Source organism: Pinus tabuliformis, chromosome X (assembly GCF_031772625.1).
Source record: "Pinus tabuliformis cultivar Carrire ecotype Pingquan chromosome X, CPIR1, whole genome shotgun sequence".
Lineage (NCBI taxonomy): Eukaryota > Viridiplantae > Streptophyta > Pinopsida > Pinales > Pinaceae > Pinus > Pinus tabuliformis.
The window spans coordinates 554,396,896-554,417,257 of NC_142308.1; the positions used below are offsets into that span (position 1 = coordinate 554,396,896).

General features: G+C 37.6%; 1 protein-coding gene across 1 annotated transcript; it reads right to left on the minus strand.

Annotated features, from left to right (window-relative positions):
* Positions 1-3,827: 3,827 nt before the first annotated feature.
* LOC149141201 (respiratory burst oxidase homolog protein F-like) lies at positions 3,828-5,124 on the minus strand. The gene is made up of 4 exons (XM_089451177.1): positions 4,954-5,124; positions 4,283-4,378; positions 4,072-4,181; positions 3,828-3,972 (listed from the first exon to the last, which is right to left on the minus strand). The coding sequence occupies exons 1-4, from the start codon at positions 5,122-5,124 to the stop codon at positions 3,828-3,830; spliced, it is 522 nt and encodes a 173-aa protein (XP_089307303.1).
* Between the last annotated feature and the right edge of the window lie 15,238 nt (positions 5,125-20,362).

Consider the following 20,362-nt stretch of genomic DNA (forward strand, 5'->3'; position numbering starts at 1 on the left):
GTTCCCATAGTCATACCAAGTTACCCAACCCAAAACAATGAAGAAATACAAAAAAATCTTTAAAAACAATGAAAACAAAAGAAAAATGGTGCCCATACCAAGTTTCCCAACCAAAAACAATAAAAAAAACATACAAAAACAATGTTTTTAAATAATGAAAACAAAAAAAAAATTAATCCTCATACAGTTTCTATGGAGAAATCGATGGTCTCCTCTTGATTTTCTCCTCTAAGCACTTAGATTTGGCTAAAAACCCTCTTCAGCTTGGTCTCCAATAGCTCCCCCTCCCTCTGCGCGCCACTGTCCAAATGAGCGCATGAAAAACCCAAAAAACGTTATAAAACCATGCTACTGTGACCCCGGCGATTTTTTCTTAAAAAATCGCGATTTTTTCATTTTTACCGCGAGATTTTTTCTTAAAAAATCGCGATTTTTTCGTTTTTATCGCGATTTTTTCGTTTTTATCGCGATTTTTCAATAAAAATCGGAAAAAAAAAATACCGGCGATTTTTTCGTATATTTATCGCGATTTGACAACACTGAGTTATACTCCTCCTCCATGGCGAACTCCTAAGATGGATGCCCAGCAGCCTCAGCATAAGACTGTGGATCAGAAGACTGAACCAAATGACAATGCCAGGATGGCAATGGTTCAGTGGCAGTGAGGGCAAGAGGAGGCTCAATAAACTCTGAGCTAGTCCTCTGTAGATCAGAATTATCCCCCACAATACCATTTCTAGCAGTTGGGCGGTCTTGTGCATATATCTCACGTAAGCCCCTCTCTGATTTATGACAGGGGAATATGATTCACTGTTGGAAGCCCGATCTGGGCTTGGATGTGGATCATCATAAGCATGCACTAGATTTGTATCTGAAGACTCTGTCTCTGCATCTGCATGCTCTACCTCAGCATCTACATGCTCTGTATCTGCATCTGAGTGTACTGAGTCATCATTTCATACATGAGGTAGATAAAAGGTGTCTGCGTGCGGCAATTGAAGTGCATGAAAGAGACTTTCCTCAAATTTGACACTTCTCTCAATGATGAGCTTGTCCATAGAGGAAATCAGGAGCTAGTATCTCTTCACACCATCAAGGTATCCAACAAAGATGCACTCAATGCTCTATGGATCAAGAGCTTTCCTCTTTTCATAGAGGATCCTGGCCCATGCTCAGGAGCTGAAAACACGGAAGTGGGTGACCTCTAGTTTAGTGCCGCTCCAAGCCTCAAAGGAGGTCTGATCCTTGACAAACCTATGAGGAGATCTGTTCTAGATGTAGTTAGCACAATTAAGTGCTTCGGCACATAGCTTATGAGGCAGTGACTTAGCATGCAACATGCAGGAAGCCATCTCTTTGAGAGATCGGTTCTTTCTCTCAACAACTCCGTTCTGCTGCGGAGCATATGGAACTGTGTACTCAAGTGTATGTCGAATTGAAGGAAAAGGTTTCGAAGTGCTATGTTAACATATTCCCCCCCATTGTCTGTATGGAGGGCTTTGATCTTTCTCTCTGACTATGTCTCAACTAGTGCTTTGAAATCTTCAAAGTGGCCAAAAACTTCAGATTTCGCCCTGAGAAGATACACTCAAGTATACCGTGAGAAATCATCAATAAATGTAAGCACATACCTTGCTTTGTTGATGGAAGGATGAGGAAAAGGCCCCATGAGATCACTATGGATCAGATCTAGAGGAGAGGATGGTCTGTGAGTCTTGCCGGTGTCAAACTTTTCTCTAGGATGTTTGCCAAGGACACACCCTTCACAAACTCCTTTGGAGAAACTGATATTTGGCAAGCCTTCCACCATCTCATTATTGCTTAGTTGTTGCATATACCTGTAATTTAAGTGACCAAACCTCTCGTGCCAAAGCCTACTACTATCATCAGCATGTGTAAACAATAAGAATGATTCAGATTCAATAAATTCAGAAAATGTATACAGTCTGGCTCCATTGTTTACCTCACCGGTTGCAATTTTGGAGCTGCTATGTAGGTCATATATGTTCACTGCATATGGAGTGAATTCCACTCTCTTTTTGGTGCCGAAATGAGTGAACTGATAAACTGAAAGCAGGTTTACTAAAAGTTTTGGAACATGAAGCACATCTTCAAAGCTTCCATGTAAAAGTTCCACTCTACCTTTTCTAGTGACCTCAATAGGTGAGTCATCTCCCATGAGGATGGGAGGTCCTTTGCATGCATCCAAAGAGGAATAGACTTCCTTTGCAGTAGCCATATGATGTGATGCACCAGAATCTATAATCCATGCATCAGGAGAAGAATTAATTGCAACTAAAGCATGAAAATTATTACCTTTCCCGTGTGTCAAATCCTCAATTTTCTTTTTGGCGCCCTGAGGCATGTGGTCCCCAAGGTTGTGCTTTTGAAGGATTTCTGCCATTTGGTCAATTTGTTTCTTCATGCAAGGGGATTCTGGATGGAATCCTCTTTGAAAGTAGGTGCATCTATTTCCTTTCTTCCCTTTCTCATTTCTCGAGCTAGAGGAGTCATTGAAGGGCTTGGTGTACCCTTCCTTCTTTGGATGGGAATGCACTTTTCCCTTGTCTTTTTGCTGCTGATTTTTCTGATTTGAATCAGATCTGTGATTTTTATTGTGTGGCTGCCATCATGCACAGCAAGTGCATGCGATTTTGGAGGTTTGATCTTCCCCATGCCAATGAGTTTATCTTGCTCAAAAATAAGGGACTCCATAAATTCTTTGAGAGAAGGCATAGTGTAGGATTTCACTGTTGCGAGATTTAGTGAATGAAATGTAGACACGGAGACAGAGTATTCCAGTCCAAGCTTTGACATAATAGAGATAACTTGGCGACTCTCCTCCTTGGATTTTTCAATTCCACAACCCTTGAGTTGCATCAATATATCATTATATTTGGTGGAGAAGTCTTGGATTCTGTCATAGTTCCGTGGATCCAATGACAGCAGCGCCACTTCGAGCAGATGTCCTTTCATCTCATCCTGTTTCTCGTAGAGTTCTTCAACCTTTTTCCAAATCTCATTGGGAGTATTGCAGGCATATAGATGCAATTGCAACTCTGGAGAGATCCAAATGCATATGGATCCGTGGGCCTCATCCATACAGTTGAGGTACTTGGATTTCTCTATAGCTGAAGTGGGTTCCACTTTTGTAGCCATGGTAATCCTGTACAACCCTTTATGACGAAGGTATCGAGCCATTTGGTCCTTCCATTCATGATAGTTGTATAGTGTTAAGATCGATGCTTTGGGAAACTCCATTTTTCTGTCGATCTTCAATCTCCAAGCTGTAATACCTGCAAAATAAAGTACTGGTGCGCCTTTTATCTAACAACCTGTGAGATCTGATACCATGTAAATGTGTTAGAAAACCTGCATAGATGAATCTAGCTAATAAAGGTTGAACACAACTTTGCAGAGAAAAAAACACTAAAAGAAAATTGAAAGAACAAAAGAATGATTCATTAAAAAATAGGTTACAATGCTCATGATATAGCATTACTGGGTGAATATCCCAAGGTAATGCACCATAGTGGTGATCAATGAGAAGACTCAACACCTACAACAAGTTTCGGAGAGAACTAGCCAGTTGCGGAGTGAAAGAAGGAGCAAATCAGGGAGTAAATCATGCAGAAAAACTAACCAGTTGCGGAGTTAAAGAAGGAGCAATTCAAGGAGTAAATCATGCAGAAGAACTAACCAGTTGTGGAGTTAAAGAATGAGTAAATCATGCAGAAGGAATCTTGCATGTAGTCCCATGCTCTAACTAAGAGTCCGCATGTAGGCGTATAGTAGTTCCAATAGAACTTACAGCCAACAAAAAAACTTCATCTTAAAGCTAAAAGAAATAAATTAGTTATCACCTGCAAGAAAACTCTTTTCATCTCCTGTGTCCAGTCTCCAACTGTTATGATATGCACGCTAATGTGTTCATCATCAGGAACAGAACTGATCAAGAATGGATGCTTGAGCCTTGCATGTAGAAAGCTCAAAAAAAAAATGTAAGAATCATGGAAGAAACACTAAAAGATCTTATCAATTGATAAATTCTAATGTATGTTCTAAAATTACCATTCGAAATGTGAGATCTTGGGGCTCTGGAGAAATAAATACATTCCACTCTTGTACTTGAAGCCTGTAGGTATATGCAAAGCTAAGACGTTTCTGCGATAAACTGCCACCTGCAAAATAAATAAAGCAGATATGTTGATTGCGCTTGCAAAGGATTTCAACATACAGATAATACAAGAAAATTGCATATCTGAAGTAGAAACTACATGACCTTGACAATATTGACAGTATAATTCCCTGCTCTGAATGCTCTTAGTGTGCGTTGGCCGCAATATAAAAGCACCGGAACAGCAATATACATCCAAGTCTGCACGTTCAAATCACGTCATAAATTAAGCCCTGAACTTTCTCAAAGGATAAACATCATCAAATTCTAAAGCAAATTGTCTATGTTTCTTTTCATTTAAGCTAAATTCTCAAGCATTTTAGAATGAAATTAGATATTCATTTCTTACTTTCAATCTTTTAGGGAATAAATTTTGAGGCATTTTACTTCGAAGTTAGACATGTAGTTTAGAATTAACAGAAAACAAGTTGAAATGTCCTGATATTTTTCTCCCTCCAATCTCGCACGAAGAAAAGGTGAATGGAATGACAATGAGAAGCAGGTAAATCACGACAAATGCATGATGTGAATACCAGAAAGCGTTGAATACGGTCAGTGGTCGAAGAAGTTTCACTAAACTTCTTCTCAACCAGGGGGTTGCGAGAACTAAGGCAGTTGTTCTAGTAGTGAATGGGCCCTTCCAACACTTGTCTCCCACTCCCTTCCTCTTGCATTTTTGAGCTGTCCTGTGACGCCATTTTCCAGATGCTGCCACTGTAAGCCCGAGACTAAAAACGCAGGGAAAAAAAAAAACCCTGAGATAACACTTGCCAAACCGAGCTGAGCCCTGCGCTCAACCCTGCTCCTGCGCGAACGATCTCACCAAAGAGACCCCAAGGAGAAGAAAAAGAATCACATCGCAAAGAAAAGCCTAGTAGATTTTGTTTTCTAGCTCTCCACCCATAACTAAAATGCCCACCATTCTGCCCGTTGTAACTAAAGACCATGACGAATACAGTTAAACACATGTCAATGAGGTGGAATAGTTCTGCCAGTCGTAGATTTGTCTCATCGCACCACCACCCAAGAGAAAGTTGTCAAATTATAGTGAAAAGGTACATGAAATTTGGAGGTGCATTGCTTCAAAAGGAAGGCATATCGGCCTAAATATGACAATGTTCGCATAGTTGGTTTAGTTAGTATAGCATTTTCTATAATACTTATGATAGAGATTTCCTATCAGCGACCATTGATTTAGGGACCTTGCTCTTATGATATATATGACTATGATCTTGTCGTTGTGATAAATGACAGCAGAGATATAAATCATTTATATGGTTGGACATAAATAATGATAATTGACAATGATGAGTTTTGACATGGGTGACAGATGTGATAATGTCTCTATGACATATATAATATCATATATGATTGTGATATTGCAATAACTTTCTCTAATTATTGGATGTTAGTTCACAATCGAACTTGTGAACTAACTTAAGTTGGCCTTAAGAGGCCTGACGTGATTAATGTACCTCATTAGGGATATACTTTGTATCTCAGCGAAACAATTGATGAATATCTAACAGAAGAAGAATTTGGATGGGTTTTCCCCCTTGTGGGGTTTTTCTTTGGTCTCTAACCGAAGTCTCGGTGTCCTTTATATTTTGTTGCAATGTTGATTTTATTTTTATTTCTACATAATTGTTAATGATGTTAAGATATTATGGGATGAATGTGATATGAATGTAATTATCAATAACAAAGAATAATATAGCCCTAAGAAGAATTAACGGCTTCTCTATTAGGGACCCCCAAGTATTACACTTTCAAGATCAGGAGAGTTATCAAGGGGCAATGCATCATAGCCTTGGTTGATGGCTCACACTAGTAGCAAGAATGGGTCTTCCCACAGAAGAATTTGAAGGCCTCGAAGTGATGGTAGCAGATGGGTACAACCTGGCTTGCGCAAGTAATCCTAGGTTTGAGCATAACACTCGGTAATTAGACTTTTACTAATGATTTCTATGTAATAGATTTTGCAAATACTAATGCAGTCTTGGGGGTTCAATGGTTGTACTCTTTGGGAAAAGTCATTATGGACTACCAAGCAATGGAGATGGAATTCAGAGCATCGAATGGCAACAAAGTAGCATTGAGAGGCAATACTAATGGTGGTCCTCAAATCATTTCCGCCAAAAGAATGGAGGCCATATTCAAGCATGGAGACGTAGCATATGTCACATTATGTGTGATTACGAGCCAAAAAAAACTGGATAGTAGCAACCCATAGTACAAGGAAAACCTTCAAGAAGAGATGAATAAGCATGGCTAGGTTTTTGACAAAATTCCCATGGGACTACCTCCTAAAAGAGGGTTTGAGCATACCATTGAGTTGAAAGAAGGGGCCAAGCCTGTAATCACCACACCATACCGACACCCAAAGAAATTCAAGAACGAGATAAAGAAGGTGATCCAAGAATTGCTAGCTATGGACCACATCAAACCCAGCTCAAGCCCATTTTTTTCATCGATAGTTTTGGTAAAAAAGAAGGATTGCATGTGGAGGATGTGTATTGACTACTGAGCACTCAACAAAAGGACCATCGAGAACGGGTACTCCATTCCCAGGATCGATGAACTATTAGATGAATTACCTGGAGTTGTATACTTTTCAAAGATTTTATAATTAGGATATTCATCAAATTCAGGTTCGAGAGCAAGATGTGCCAAAAACAATTTTTTGATGTCACTATGGACATTTTGAATTTTTGGTCATGTCGTTTGGGCTAACCAATGCTCCCACCACATTCCAGTCTTATATGAATAACATCTTCAACAAGCAATTAAGGAAATTCTTACTAGTAATTTTCGATGACCTCCTCATATACAGCGATACATGGGAAGGACACTTGGGACATTTGGATGAGATTTTGGGCATAATCAAGGAACAATCACTTTATGCCAAGGCATCAAAGTGAAAATTCGAGATGACAGAAATTTTGTACTTTGGGACATATAAACAGTGCATAAGGGATGCAGGTGCATCAAGAGAAGATTCAGGCAATATTCGATTGGCCTACGCCCAAGAACCCATTAGAGTTACAAGCATTCTTCGAAATTTGTAGCTACTATCGACGATTCGTCAAAGGATTCTTGCAATTAGGCACACCTCTCAAAAACTTGACAAAAAAATGGGCATTCAAATGGATGGAAGAATCAAACAAAACATTTAAAAAGCTCAAGGAAATAATGAGCTCATGTCCAGTATTGGCACTCCTCGACTTCAATCAACCCTTTGTATTAGAATGTGATGTGTCAAGAGAAGGAATAGGAGTTGTATTAATGCAAAAGGGACATTCAATTGCATTCAAAATTCAGAGAGTAAAAGATTCGAAGAGACTTTACTCAATATACAACAAAGAGATGCTCCCTGTTGTCGCATAGTGTCTAGGGACCACGACAACGCTCAGAGTAGTGGTTATCACTCTAATCCTTACTCACTCTGTTTAGACTCTCTCCTAGACAAGTCAAGGGGGATAGCCCTTAAGGTTAATGGATGAGGATAGCTTGTAGAACACAGGGTCTAGGAGATTTTAAGGATGAACAACTTGATGAATTTAAAGAAAGTCTCGACTAAATACGACACAATCATGAGATAAAAACGGCTACAGACCAGTGCCTTTAATGTGTTTAACCAAAGACTAAATAATAACAAGTCACCCAGAGCAGTTTATAAATGTGACGAATAATGACAATCATGAACAATCAAATGTAAACGCCAAAAACTCTATCATGCAAGAGATTCCAAATTTAAAATGATTTTCATTAATGACCCAGATCTAGAATTTAATTAACTTCCTCCTATCGCCAATATAGTTTTTTGAAACATTAATTGCACTTGACAATAGAAAAATACTACTTACCACGAAAAGACACCAAGGAAATTTATGTAATCAATTCAATTGTTCCTTAGGAAATTAATTTGATGTGGTAAATGAAAAAATTAAATTTTTAATATGAAAGAGATCATCAAAAATATCAATAAGTTGAAATTTTAATGGATCATAGGCCACATTAAAAATTTTAATGTCAAAGCGCAAATCCTCCTTTAATTTAATTCCTTAGTCACCAGAATTTTAAAAAAAATAGATTTTTTTAAATGTTTTAGATTTAAAAAAAAATAGATTTTTTTAAATGTTTTAGATTTTTAAAAAAAATAGATTTTTTTAAATGTTTTAGATTTAAAAAAAAAAATAGAAATTTTTTAGGTTTTTTATTTTTAAAATTTTTAGATTTTTAAATTTTTTTAGACTTTTTTAATGTTTTAGGTTTTTTAAATTTTTGGATTTTTTAATTTTTTAGAATCTTTTTATGTTTTTTAAATGAAAATAATAAAAAAGAAATCAAAGTTAAATTCGAAAAATGATAAATGAAAAAAAAAACACAAATAAAATCAAGCCAGAAATAAAAATTCGAAAATTAAAAAAAACAACCCACAAAAAAAAAATATCGAAATTTTAAACTAAAACAAATTTAAACAAATAAAATAAAATCAAACCTAAATCTAACTCATAATAATGCAAATAAAAATTAAAAAGAAAAGTCGAATATGCTAAACAACTAACTAAAACCTAAAAGCTAATATATTAAAAATCAAGTGTTTTGTGTTTGTTGTGTGCAGGTGAACGGAAAGAGCACTGGTGGCAGCAGAAGGAAACTCTACGAGAGAAATCTGAAGGATGAAGGGTTGACAAAGGGACAGCAGAGCCACTCGACGGAGGAGTTGCAGCGATGAGACAATAGTGTGGGATGGAGGGCCGAGAGGGATGGATAGGGTGATAAACGCAGGTAAAGGATTGCAGGGCGACAAGAGAAAGAGATGGGCAGACGGACAGTAAGAAAGAAGTGACGGATAGGGACGGAATCGCAGGGTTTGGAGCTTGGATGTGCGGATCTGAGGGCAGAACTAAGGGTGAGGTTTAGCAGGGTTGGAATGCAGCGATGAGCAAAGGAATAGAGCAGTCAAGGGTTTGATGGTGGCAAGAGGACAGCAAGGGTAGGGACAGCACGAGGGGGCTAACAGATTTGTGGAGAATGCAGGCAGCAGAAAAAGGTTGTGGGCCTTTAAAAAATCAGAATTTTTTTGCAACAGAGAAATTGAAAACCCAAGTAGCAGACAGGTAGCTAAAGAACCGAAGAGAAATTTCTAGATTAAGATGTTATACTTCTGCTTAAGATTTGCCAGTGAAACCCTTAAAAATTTAAAAACCCTTGGATGGCAAAAATCTGGATAGAATCCCTGCAAAAATGATTTTGATGCCAGATCTTACCCTCCAAGGCCTAGATCTAGCTTCAAATCAAACTTCACATTCAGATCTACAACCTGTACCTGAAAACAAAAACACCCAGAACCCAGATATACAAAAAATAAATAAAACCCCAGAAACCCAAATCGAAAAACCCAAAAAATTTCAATATCTAAGCACAGGAATGGCAGATCTATCAGATCTGGGAGTGTGAGTCCAACTCCGCTCTCAGATCTGATAATCTAAGGCTCTTAACAACCAGATTCATCAATTTTGTACATAAAAAACTAAATTTTTAAATTTTAAAGGAAGTACTTAGCTCAAAACCCTTTTGTTAGAATACTCCGACACATAGGAAATAATTAAGTATAATTTGGTCTAGTGTAGAGTTAGGTAAAGTGTGTTTCTTTACTATGTACTTTTGTAACTTACAATTCGACAGTCATGATATGTAGTGATCCGACGGTTCATTCTCTCCTCGGTATTACCCACACTTGATCCGTGACTTAACACCCGATTGGTCCATGATCTCTATTTAAAGAGCATGGAGGGTCATTTGTAGGGTAACCGTTCATGAGAAGCTTATGTAAATTTTCATTCTTTTATTAATAAATTGCCTGAAGTGGTCGCGTTGGCTCAGGTCGTGGACTATTTCCCTCTTTGAGGGTTTTAACCACGTCAACAATACTGGTGTATTGATCTGTGATCTGTTTGTGAGCGGTGTCCTTTGGTGTTCTGTCTGAGGAACTTACCCTGTAAATTCCTATATGGTATCAGAGTTATTTGAGGGCTACATCTGTTGGTGATCCAAATCTGACGCTGGTAGAACTGCATTCGACTGTGGTTTCCTAGATCTATTGTTATTGACTGCTTTCGGGCCGAGAGGACTACTCTATTGTATTAGGAGCATCTATTCCAATGAGGAACCTCTTTCGTTTGACGCGAAAATGTTTCTAGTAGCCCTAGCTACGTCATTTTTAAGATCTGGAGGTATACAGTGTTTATTTGTAGTTTTTAGTTATTTTCCCTCTGTTTGTTTCGGTGTATTTAGCTCTTTGTTTTTTTATTACCAGATCTATGCTCTTTTTCCCACGACTCTATGCGATCTGGGCAAATCAGAAACAGAAAGAAAGGATTTTTCTCATGTGTATGCTCTTTTCCGTTGTGCCTTAGTGTGATTTCAGAAAACCAGAAACATTGAGGAAAATATTTAGTTTCCGATTAAAACTAACTTCAAGCGTTAAGGTTTGTTTTTTTGGTATGTTTGTGTTGGGTTTGTGTTTTTTGTTTTGTAGACAAAAAAGAGCTTTCTCAAGTAAGCACACACCCCAAAGCTTCAGTGACTGAAAAAAAATAAAAAAAAATAAATAAATAAATAAAATAAAATTTCTTCTTTTCCAAAAATTACTAACCTTATAATCTAGCTCACTTGGTCCAAAGCTACTTTATGAGAATAGAGGTCTTGAGTTCAAGTGTTTCTTTTTGTTGAGCTAATTAGATTAAGTTTGGAAAGGGGGCAGATTTTTTTAAATATAACATTATCATTCATTTCAGCACTTCGTCGGCATCTTCAACAACTTTTCTTCAAAAAGCCATAACTTCTTCATCCGGAAGCTGTTTTCAGAGCCATTTTTGTTTAATCAACCTAATTTTTCAAGATCTTTCCATTAGAACACTTAGTTTCAGCATCTATAGCTTCAGTTTTTGTTAAATGGAAAGTCCATGCCAAGTTATTCTTGACAGCACCAACTACTTCCCATGGTGGTCCTACATTGTGGATTTGCTTAGAAGTAAAGGTCTTTACAGAATAGCCTTAGACCAAAAAACCAAACCGAAAGATGAAGATAAGGCAGCCAAATGGGAAAATAGGCAAGATCAAGCACATGGGTTGATAGGGATGTCTATTTCTCCCAACCTTAGATTCCATATCGCAGAACTTGATACTCCTAATGAAGCAATGAAACAGATCACTAAAGTTTTTGGACTTAAAAATGGACTTATAGCTTTCGAGTTGCTTACATTGGACCCCAATAATTTTTCTTCCATTGAAGATTTTTTTTCCAAGTTCAAGACCCTTAGACTTCTCTTGGAAGGTGTTAAGGTTAAGAAAGAATATGGTAACCTTATCTATTACATTCTTACTAAGTTGGGACCAGCCTACTCTGTGTTTGTTTCCACCTTCCATTCTACAAGAGAAGCCTTCATTTCTCAAGGACAAGACTACAAGTCCCCTTCCTTTGATGCCTTTTGTGATTCTTTAATAAGAGAACAAAAAAAACTCTTACATCTTGGTCTTCTTAATTTTGGAAACTCTTCTAAGAAAGCCTTAGTCGCCCAGCAACAACCAAATTCAAAGAATCCTGAGAAGCCATGTCCTAAAAAGAATGGTCCTAAACCAAACAAGGGTCCTAAGCCATTTCAGTCTCAAAATGAGAAGGCAAATAAAAACAAAGGGAATAAGACTGATAGACATTGCCACTTTTGTAATCGAGATGGCCACTTATAATCCAAATGCTTTAAGAAGATGGAAGCCTTGGAAGCAACAATGAAGAAGCATAACATCCATTTGGAGCACTCAACAACTTCAACTTCATCTTCAGGAATAGCACTTTCTACATGTGGTTGTCAAGCATCTCGGTCTGGATATGCACTAAATGTATCTTCTTCTTCTCATTCTCATGAGTGGCTCATTGATTCTGGAGCTTCTTATCACATGGCAAAAAACAAAGCCATGTTTTCTTCTTTAAATGATTGTAACGCCAAAAATATATGTTGGTGATGATAGATCTCTTAGTGTTGTAGGGACTAGAACTGTTCATATAGACAATGGTCAATTCAATGATGTATTATGTGTTCCAACCTTATCCTGCAACCTTCTATCTGTATATCAAATAACTCATTCAGGTGAAGGTAAAATCGTTGAATTTTCACCTCACGATGTTGTAATTAAGGACCTAAGAGATCCTAGACAGATTTTAGCTATTGGCATTGCTGATGATTCTCCAAAGTTGTATAAGTTTAACAACTTTGGGTCATCAAATATTCCCTCGGTATTTGTTGCTCATAATGATGAAGTGAGCAAACTTTGGCATGAGCGATTTGGTCACTCAAACTATCGCTCTCTTCAGAATCTATGTAAAGAAAATATGGTGACATGTCTTCCGATGGTATTTTGCAGAGATGGTGTTTGTTCCGGATGTCTACTCGGAAAACATCAACGGGATAGTTTTGAAAAACGTGCCTCTTGGCATGCCTTAGCCTCTTTATAGCTTGTGCATAGTGATTTATGTGGTCCACTTCCAGTTGTTTCATTCTCTGGCTACAAGTATTTCTTAACTTTCATTGATGATTTCTCCAGACGCACTTGGGTATACTTCTTAAAACTCAAGAGTGAAGTATTTAACATGTTCTCAACCTTTATGGCCTTTGTTGAAAAACAATCTGGACATCAAATTCTTAAGCTAAAATCTGATAATGGCGGAGAATATGTTAACAACAAATTCATCAACTTTTGCACTGAGAATGGAATTCAAATGCAACACACTGTTCCATATACTCCACAACAAAATGGTGTAGCTGAAAGGAAGATCGCACCTTAAAGGAAATGGCTAATTGTATGCTTCAATATAAAGGACTTATTCTTAATTTTTGGGAAAAAGCAATTAATTGTGCAAATTACATAATAAACTGCACTCCTACTAAGGCTTTAAAGAATATCACTCCAGAAGAAGCATGAAGCTCAATTAAACCAGATGTAAGTCACTTTCGTCTTTTTGGAAGTGAAGCATAGGCCCATATTCCAAATGAGAAACATAAAGCTTTAGAACCTAAGAGTGAAAAATGTATTTTTGTTAGATATTCTAAAGAATTCAAAGGATACAGACTTATTCCACTTAAGTCCAAAAATGTTATCATTAGAAGAGATGTAAAGTTTGCTGAAAATATATCGGCCTACAAGCCTAGTTCGGCGGATGTGCCACCTCTCTCTATCCCTTCTACTTTTGAAAATATTTCTTCTTCAGATGATGACAGCGAGGATGACAATCCTCCCCACCTTCTCAAGATCCTCCTTCAGCTCCTCAGCTTCCAAAATGGGTTCGTGCTACTCGGGATGCAGCAGGTGCTCTTGTCGGTGATCCTACAGATCAGCGACGTACACGTTCTCAGTTCGATAGAGCCTCTTATTTACTAGCTCAAGCTTCAGCTAATTATGATCCTGACACCTTTGCAGAAGCTTCAGGCCATCCAAATTGGGACGCAGCTATGAATGAAGAATATCGTTCATTATTGGCAAATGATACATGGGATCTTGTTCCCCTTCCAAAAGGACGAAAACTTGTTAGATGCAAATGGGTTTACAGAACCAAGTACGGACCAGATAGAAAAGTTGATAAACATAAAGCTCGTCTTGTTGCTAAGGGTTTTTCACAAGTTATTGAAACCTTCTCCCCTGTTGCCAAAATGAACTCTATCCGCCTTGTTTTTTCCCTTGCTGCCTCTTTCAAATGGAAAGTCCATCATATGGATGTTAAATTTGTCTTCTTGCATGGGGACTTGCATGAAGAAATCTATATGGAACAACCTATTGGCTTTATACAAATAGACTCCAACCTTGTATGTCGGCTTAAGAAATCCCTTTATGGTCTCAAGCAAGCCCCTCGGTCTTGGTATGCCAAAATGGATAGCTTTCTTTTAGAAACTGGATTTTCTAGGTGTCATTCTGACAATACTGTCTACACCAAGAAAGTGGGCAAGTCTCTTATCATTCTTGTTCTTTATGTTGATGATCTTATCCTTACTAGTAGTGATCCCAACCTTATAAACCATGTGAAGTCTAGTCTTAAAAAGAAGTTTGAAATGACAGACTTAGGACACTTGCATTATTTTCTTGGTCTTCAAGTCTTGCAATTCAAAGAAGGTATTTCCCTTTCCCAGTCCAAGTATGCATGTGATCTTCTACGCCATTTTCACATGGAAGATTGTAAGCCAGCCCCTTCTCCCTTTCAGTTTGGAGCCAAACTTTCAGTCACTTGTACTTCCCCTGAAGTTGATACTACCTTATACCATCAACTTGTAGGAAAACTTTTGTATCTAACCCATACTTGTCATGACCTTTCCTTTGTTGTTGGCCTTATTGCTCGGTTTATGCAAAACCCACATGAAAGTCATTCGAAAGCATCTAAAAGAATACTTTGTTATGTTCGAGGTACAGTTCAGTTTAGGATTCATTACAGTGCAGAAGCATCTCCTTTATTGGTTGGTTTCATTGGTTCTGATTGGGCTGGTGACCCTGATGATCGGAAGTCTACTACAGGTTATGTGTTCACTCTTGATTCAGGACCTATTACATGGGCTTGCAAGAAACAAACTGCCATTTCTCTTTCTTCAGTAGACGCAAAGTATCATAGTGCCGTAGAAGCTAGTAAGGAAGCCCTGTGGCTTCGTCAAATCCTGTCAGAGTTTGGCTTTCAGCAGCAGCATCTGATTACACTTTGGTGTGATAATCAAAGTGTCATTCAACTATGCAAAGATCTAGTCCAACATTAGCGCAGCAAACACATTGAATTGCACATGCAATTCATCAGAAAGCTCATTCACGACCATGTTCTTGAAGTGCAATATTGTTCAACAGATGATCAAGTTGCAGACATCTTTACAAAGGCTCTCACAGAGGCGAAGTTTACTAAACTTCGATTTATGGTTGGAGTTTAGGAAGTTGTCATTAAGGGGGGATAGGCTCTAGCACCCCCTTCCTTCTCCTATTGTGTCATATTTGTACATCTTTCAATCCTATCCCAAGTTGTTCTTAAGGGGGGATGTTAAGATATTCCGACACATAGGAAATAGTTAAGTATAACTTGGTCTAGTGTAGAGTTAGGTAAAGTGTGTCTTTACTATGTACTTTTGTAACTTACAATCTGACGGTCACGATATGTAGTGATCCGACGGTTCATTCTCTCCTCAGTATTACCGACACTTGATCCGTGGCTTAACACCCGATTAGTTCATGATCTCTATTTAAAGAGCATGGAAGGTCATTTGTAGGGTAACCGTTCATGAGAGAAGCTTATGTAAATTTTCATTCTTTTATTAATAAATTGTCTGAAATGGCCATGTTGGCTTAGGCCATGGACTGTTTCCCTCTTTGAGGGCTTTGACTACGTCAACAACACTGATGTATTGATCTGTGATCCGTTTGTGAGCAATGTCTTTTGGTGTTCTATCTGAGGAACTTGCCCTGTAAATTCCTACACCTTCATGCATCACCAATAAAAATATTATGGTAAACCTAGAATCGAATTAAGTTGGGTTCTTCATAAAACATAAATCGGAAGTTGGCTGGTCCAACTCAAAACTTCGTCAAACGCCCGATGATCTAAAAATCAAGATTTTCCTGCAAAACTCAATCCAGCCATCAAAATAGAGCGAGACAATGATAACAAAATTCAGATAAATAAATATTCTTGCTATTACATTCAAAATTTAAATTATCACTTAAACCTCAGCGACTGAGTAAGATACCTATTACTCAAATCACTCTATAGAAGCTATCATCAATGGCTAAAAAAATTACACATGAAAACAACACATCTTACAATATTTCCATGAAGAGTAACACCGACAAAAATTAACCCCAAAATTTTTCTTTATTATTCAGAAAAAGATTACACGAGCTTTTCGCTTAACACACAACTCAAAGGCCAGATGAATTGACTGACGAATGACTTCCTATTTAAAGATAAATCCTCCAACGGCTAGTTCGTGTGTTCTTCATCAAAGCAATCTCGGTTGTTGATGAAGATTAAAATTCATTTTAATCTCATCTGTCGAAATATTTAAATATTTGGGAAAAATCGAATTTTTCAATTAAATGCATTTTAATTAATTAAAAAATTAAATTTTTGAATTAATTTCCCCAAAATTTTGACTTTGACTTAATCTCAAGAATCAAAGGCTTAAAATTTATCAAAATAATTAATTTACCTTAGTCCTTGGACCTCTTAAAATTTAATTTTTAAGGACTAACGAATTTTGCCTTTAGAGAATTTAAATTTACTTAGGACCTAGAATTAATTAAATTTATGGCTTAGGATTTTAATTATTTTTTGAGTAAAAAAAATTAATTAATTAATTAACCTGATGAGATAAATTATGTTTCCAAGCCTCAAGACACTTTACATCATGATTTTCATATTCTTTAGATCTCAATGGGGAAACCCATTTGTAAAAGACCCTCACAAACTACCCATTTCTATGACACAAATATAATCCAGCAGACTAAGCAATTTATAATAAAATAACATAACCAAATAGTTAAAATTATTCCCAAATCAATTTTGCATAGATTCGATCTATAACACTAGGACCCGCCTAAAATAACAGTGACAAAATACATTCTGGCTTTGAGGTAAGACTGAAGAAAAAATCTGCCGACCATCTGAGAATGGATCGGTGAGACCAAAAAACCACCCCAAATGTAGATCATCACCAAAAAAATAGGTTTACCTAGGCAATTACATACACGACACGAATCTGTTGAGATTATTTACATTATACACATGCATAAAGGGTTTGCATAACATCTTGGAAGTGAAACTAATGATGATAGTTGTACGGCACGAACACATCGATCAGGCCCTATCTCTTTTGCGAAAAAATGGGGTGTACTGCTATGGGTCGTTGACACGTAATGGTCAACACTGCCTATTATGCACACTTTGGCGAAACTCGGGCAATACTTGGTAGGAAGTAGGTCTGTAGTCAAGGTAGACCACAACAGCTTACATCATTTCTTGGAGCAAAACAACCTGAATGAAAGACAGCATAAGTGGGTAAGGTCGGTCCAAGCTTATAATTTTGACATTGAATATGTAAAGGATAAAAAGAATGGTGTGGGCAATGCACTTTCCAAGAAACTAACAACATGTTCTCTCATGGAGATCACAGAAGATTAGAAGGCTCACCTTTTGGTGGAGTACTCCAAAAACAAGTTTGTTTGTGCACTTATGGTCGGACACATCCAAGATGACAAACACAAGATCAATGACATTATTTTCTATAAAGACAGTATATGTTTGGTCCCCGAATCCACACTCAAGGAGTAGATATTGAAGGCTACACATGCATACCATTAGCAAGACATCAGGGGTTCTTCAAAACATATAAATAGATCAAGGAAAGATTTTCATGGAAAGATCTCAAAGATGGCGTACTAAAATCCGTCAAGGTATGCATGACATGTCAATAAAATAAGGTCAAACGCATATACATCTCGCAAATTTACTCGAACCCTTACCAATTCTGGAACAAAAATGGGAAATCATCTCAATGGACTTCATCACCAGACTACCCAAAGCACAAGGCAAGGATTGCATCTACACTGTGGTTGATAAGTTGACAAAATTTGGGCACTTATTTGCATTTCCAACCGATTATTCAGACAAACAGGGAGCAGAACTGTGTTTCAAGGAAATATTTTGACTCCATTGACTACCCAAAAATAGTCAATGATCAGGATGGAAAATTCATTAGTGCATTTTGGCAAGAACTCTTCAAGATAGTGGGAACAGAATTGGCCCCTAACACTAGCTACCACCCTCAAACAAATGGCCAGACATAGATTGTGAATAAATGGATTGAGGGGTACTTACATAACTACGTGACTAGTCAACAAAAGGCATGGATCAAGTAGTTGTACCTTGGAGAGCATTGTTACAACACCACTTATCATTTGTCTATTATGATGACGCCATTCAAAGCACTATGGGATCAAACAAAACGCAGCCTTGAGGCAGGAATCATCATTTTCTTGATATTACAGCCATATAGAGAATCAACACTCAAGAAAAGTGGTGTAGAAAAGTTGAAGTTGAGATTTTATGGACCTTACAAAGTTCTCCGACGGGTTGGCAAGGTAGCTTATGAGTTAGACCTACCAAGTGAAAGTGGAATTCACAATGTCTTCCATGTAACATGTCTCAAAAAGGTCATCGGGCAGCAAGTCACTACTTCTATCGAGTTGCCCCTTTTGGATATAGAAGGATAACTGGAGCGAATTCTGAAAACAAACATGGCAATAAGAGAAAAGAGACTGAGGGGCAGATTGATTTCACATTAGATGGAAAAACCTTCTAGAAGAAGATGCAACATGGGAAGGAGAGTGAATTTTACAACATCTGAATTTGCAATTGCTTGAGGGCAAGCGATTTCAGGAAGGGGGGGACCATAATGTCTTCTTCCAATTAAATGGCCAAAGAAGGACAGAGTAATGTATCCAACCCCGTAGGCTATAGTCTTGATAAAAGTGGAAAACCCAATTCTTCAATGTTTGGGGCAACATTGGGCAAATTTTGGGTCAGCTAGTGCAAAAAAACCCAAAATTGGGTGTTACATTGCAACCCCTCACATTTGAGAAACCCCATGGGGGAATCTATAAATAGAGGAGAGTTGGAATCATTTTTGCATCCTCTATTTGGATCAAATATATTTTTTTCTTGAATTGTGGCTTTGAGGGTTTCAAGACCCCTTTTCCTCTACTAATTTCGGTGGTGAAAGATTCCACCCTAGTAAGTTATCTTTTCCATTCATCTTTTGTTATAACTTGTCTGGCAAGTCACGGAATTTGGCCTCCATCTGGTTAAGCAAATTCGATGGCATTTCCAGCCAAGGGTGTAATGGTTGTGGCACAGGTTGGAATTTTTCTGCAAAAGTGGAGACAAGATTGGAAGATCGCATTGTCTAGTAGCAGACGTCTAGGATTTAGACCCCCCTAGCGCTGCAGACTATCACAGGAGGACAGCATTCTGAGGCAGCAAGGGCAATGAGTTGAGGATAGGACTGTTACAGGAGTAGGATTTGGTATTCATCCCCTCCTAGGGCTACGAACTATTACAGAGGCATTTCCGAGCTCCAACAGAAGTGAACAAGCCTAATTGTGAGTTGTTTCCAGGACAGAATCCACATATCTAACCTGCGGGTACACAAGAAAGGTAGCCGAGCCTACTGAGATCACTCTCTCAGACAAGCAAAGTAAGATAGGACAGTCCAGGTTCTGTGCTGAAGGGTAGGAAATAATATATGTGGTAGAACTCAGTTAAATTAGTTCAAAAGTGAATCTGGTTTATTTACATTTACAGACAGTTATTGTATTGGTGAGGTATTGGCTGTGTACATTCCTGGTTTATTGGAGAGTCAGTCCTATCTATTGTGGATTTGGGGAATACCATATTGCTGTTGATTGAATTATTCATGCACATCTCCTATTGATGTTGAATGACTTTCATATTATATGAAGGAATATCTGTTGCTGTATAAATGAATGAATTTCTGTTGTTCTTCTGTTGGAAACCCTAGCTTGAATAAAAAAACCCTGGGACGAAAAACTACCCTAAGACATTACATATCATTGAAAACCATAGTGTCTCACAGCTCCACTGTAAGTTTGTGCATCCTCAATAATCTGCATTGTAATTTCTCCATTTTATTAAAAAGAAAGGCATAGTCCATTTTGCTGGAGTTTTTCCAAATACAGGTTTCTCTGGGGTAAAAGCCAGTGCTTAATAGTATTGTGATGTGTTGAATGCTTTTATTTCATGAATATGTGTTTAATTTGCACAAAATATAAGAAAACCGCCCCCTCCAGTTGAGTGTAACTATAGACTTACTATATTGCAGTAATAGTCTAGATCTATCATGACAAACTGTTCAGTGGAATATCTATGGCAGCTTCTAGATCAGATGTGGTAATTGCAACCCCTTCAAAGCTTCTCTATGCAGCTTCAAGAAATCTCTAGAAAGAGGGAAATGTTAGTATTTGTTACTTTGGTTTTATCTGTGTAAATTTTTAAAGAACCTATAAATTTTGACATCTGATTTATGTGAACTATGAACTAAAAATAGGCTGATTAAAAGCATATCACAGGTCACATATTTAGCT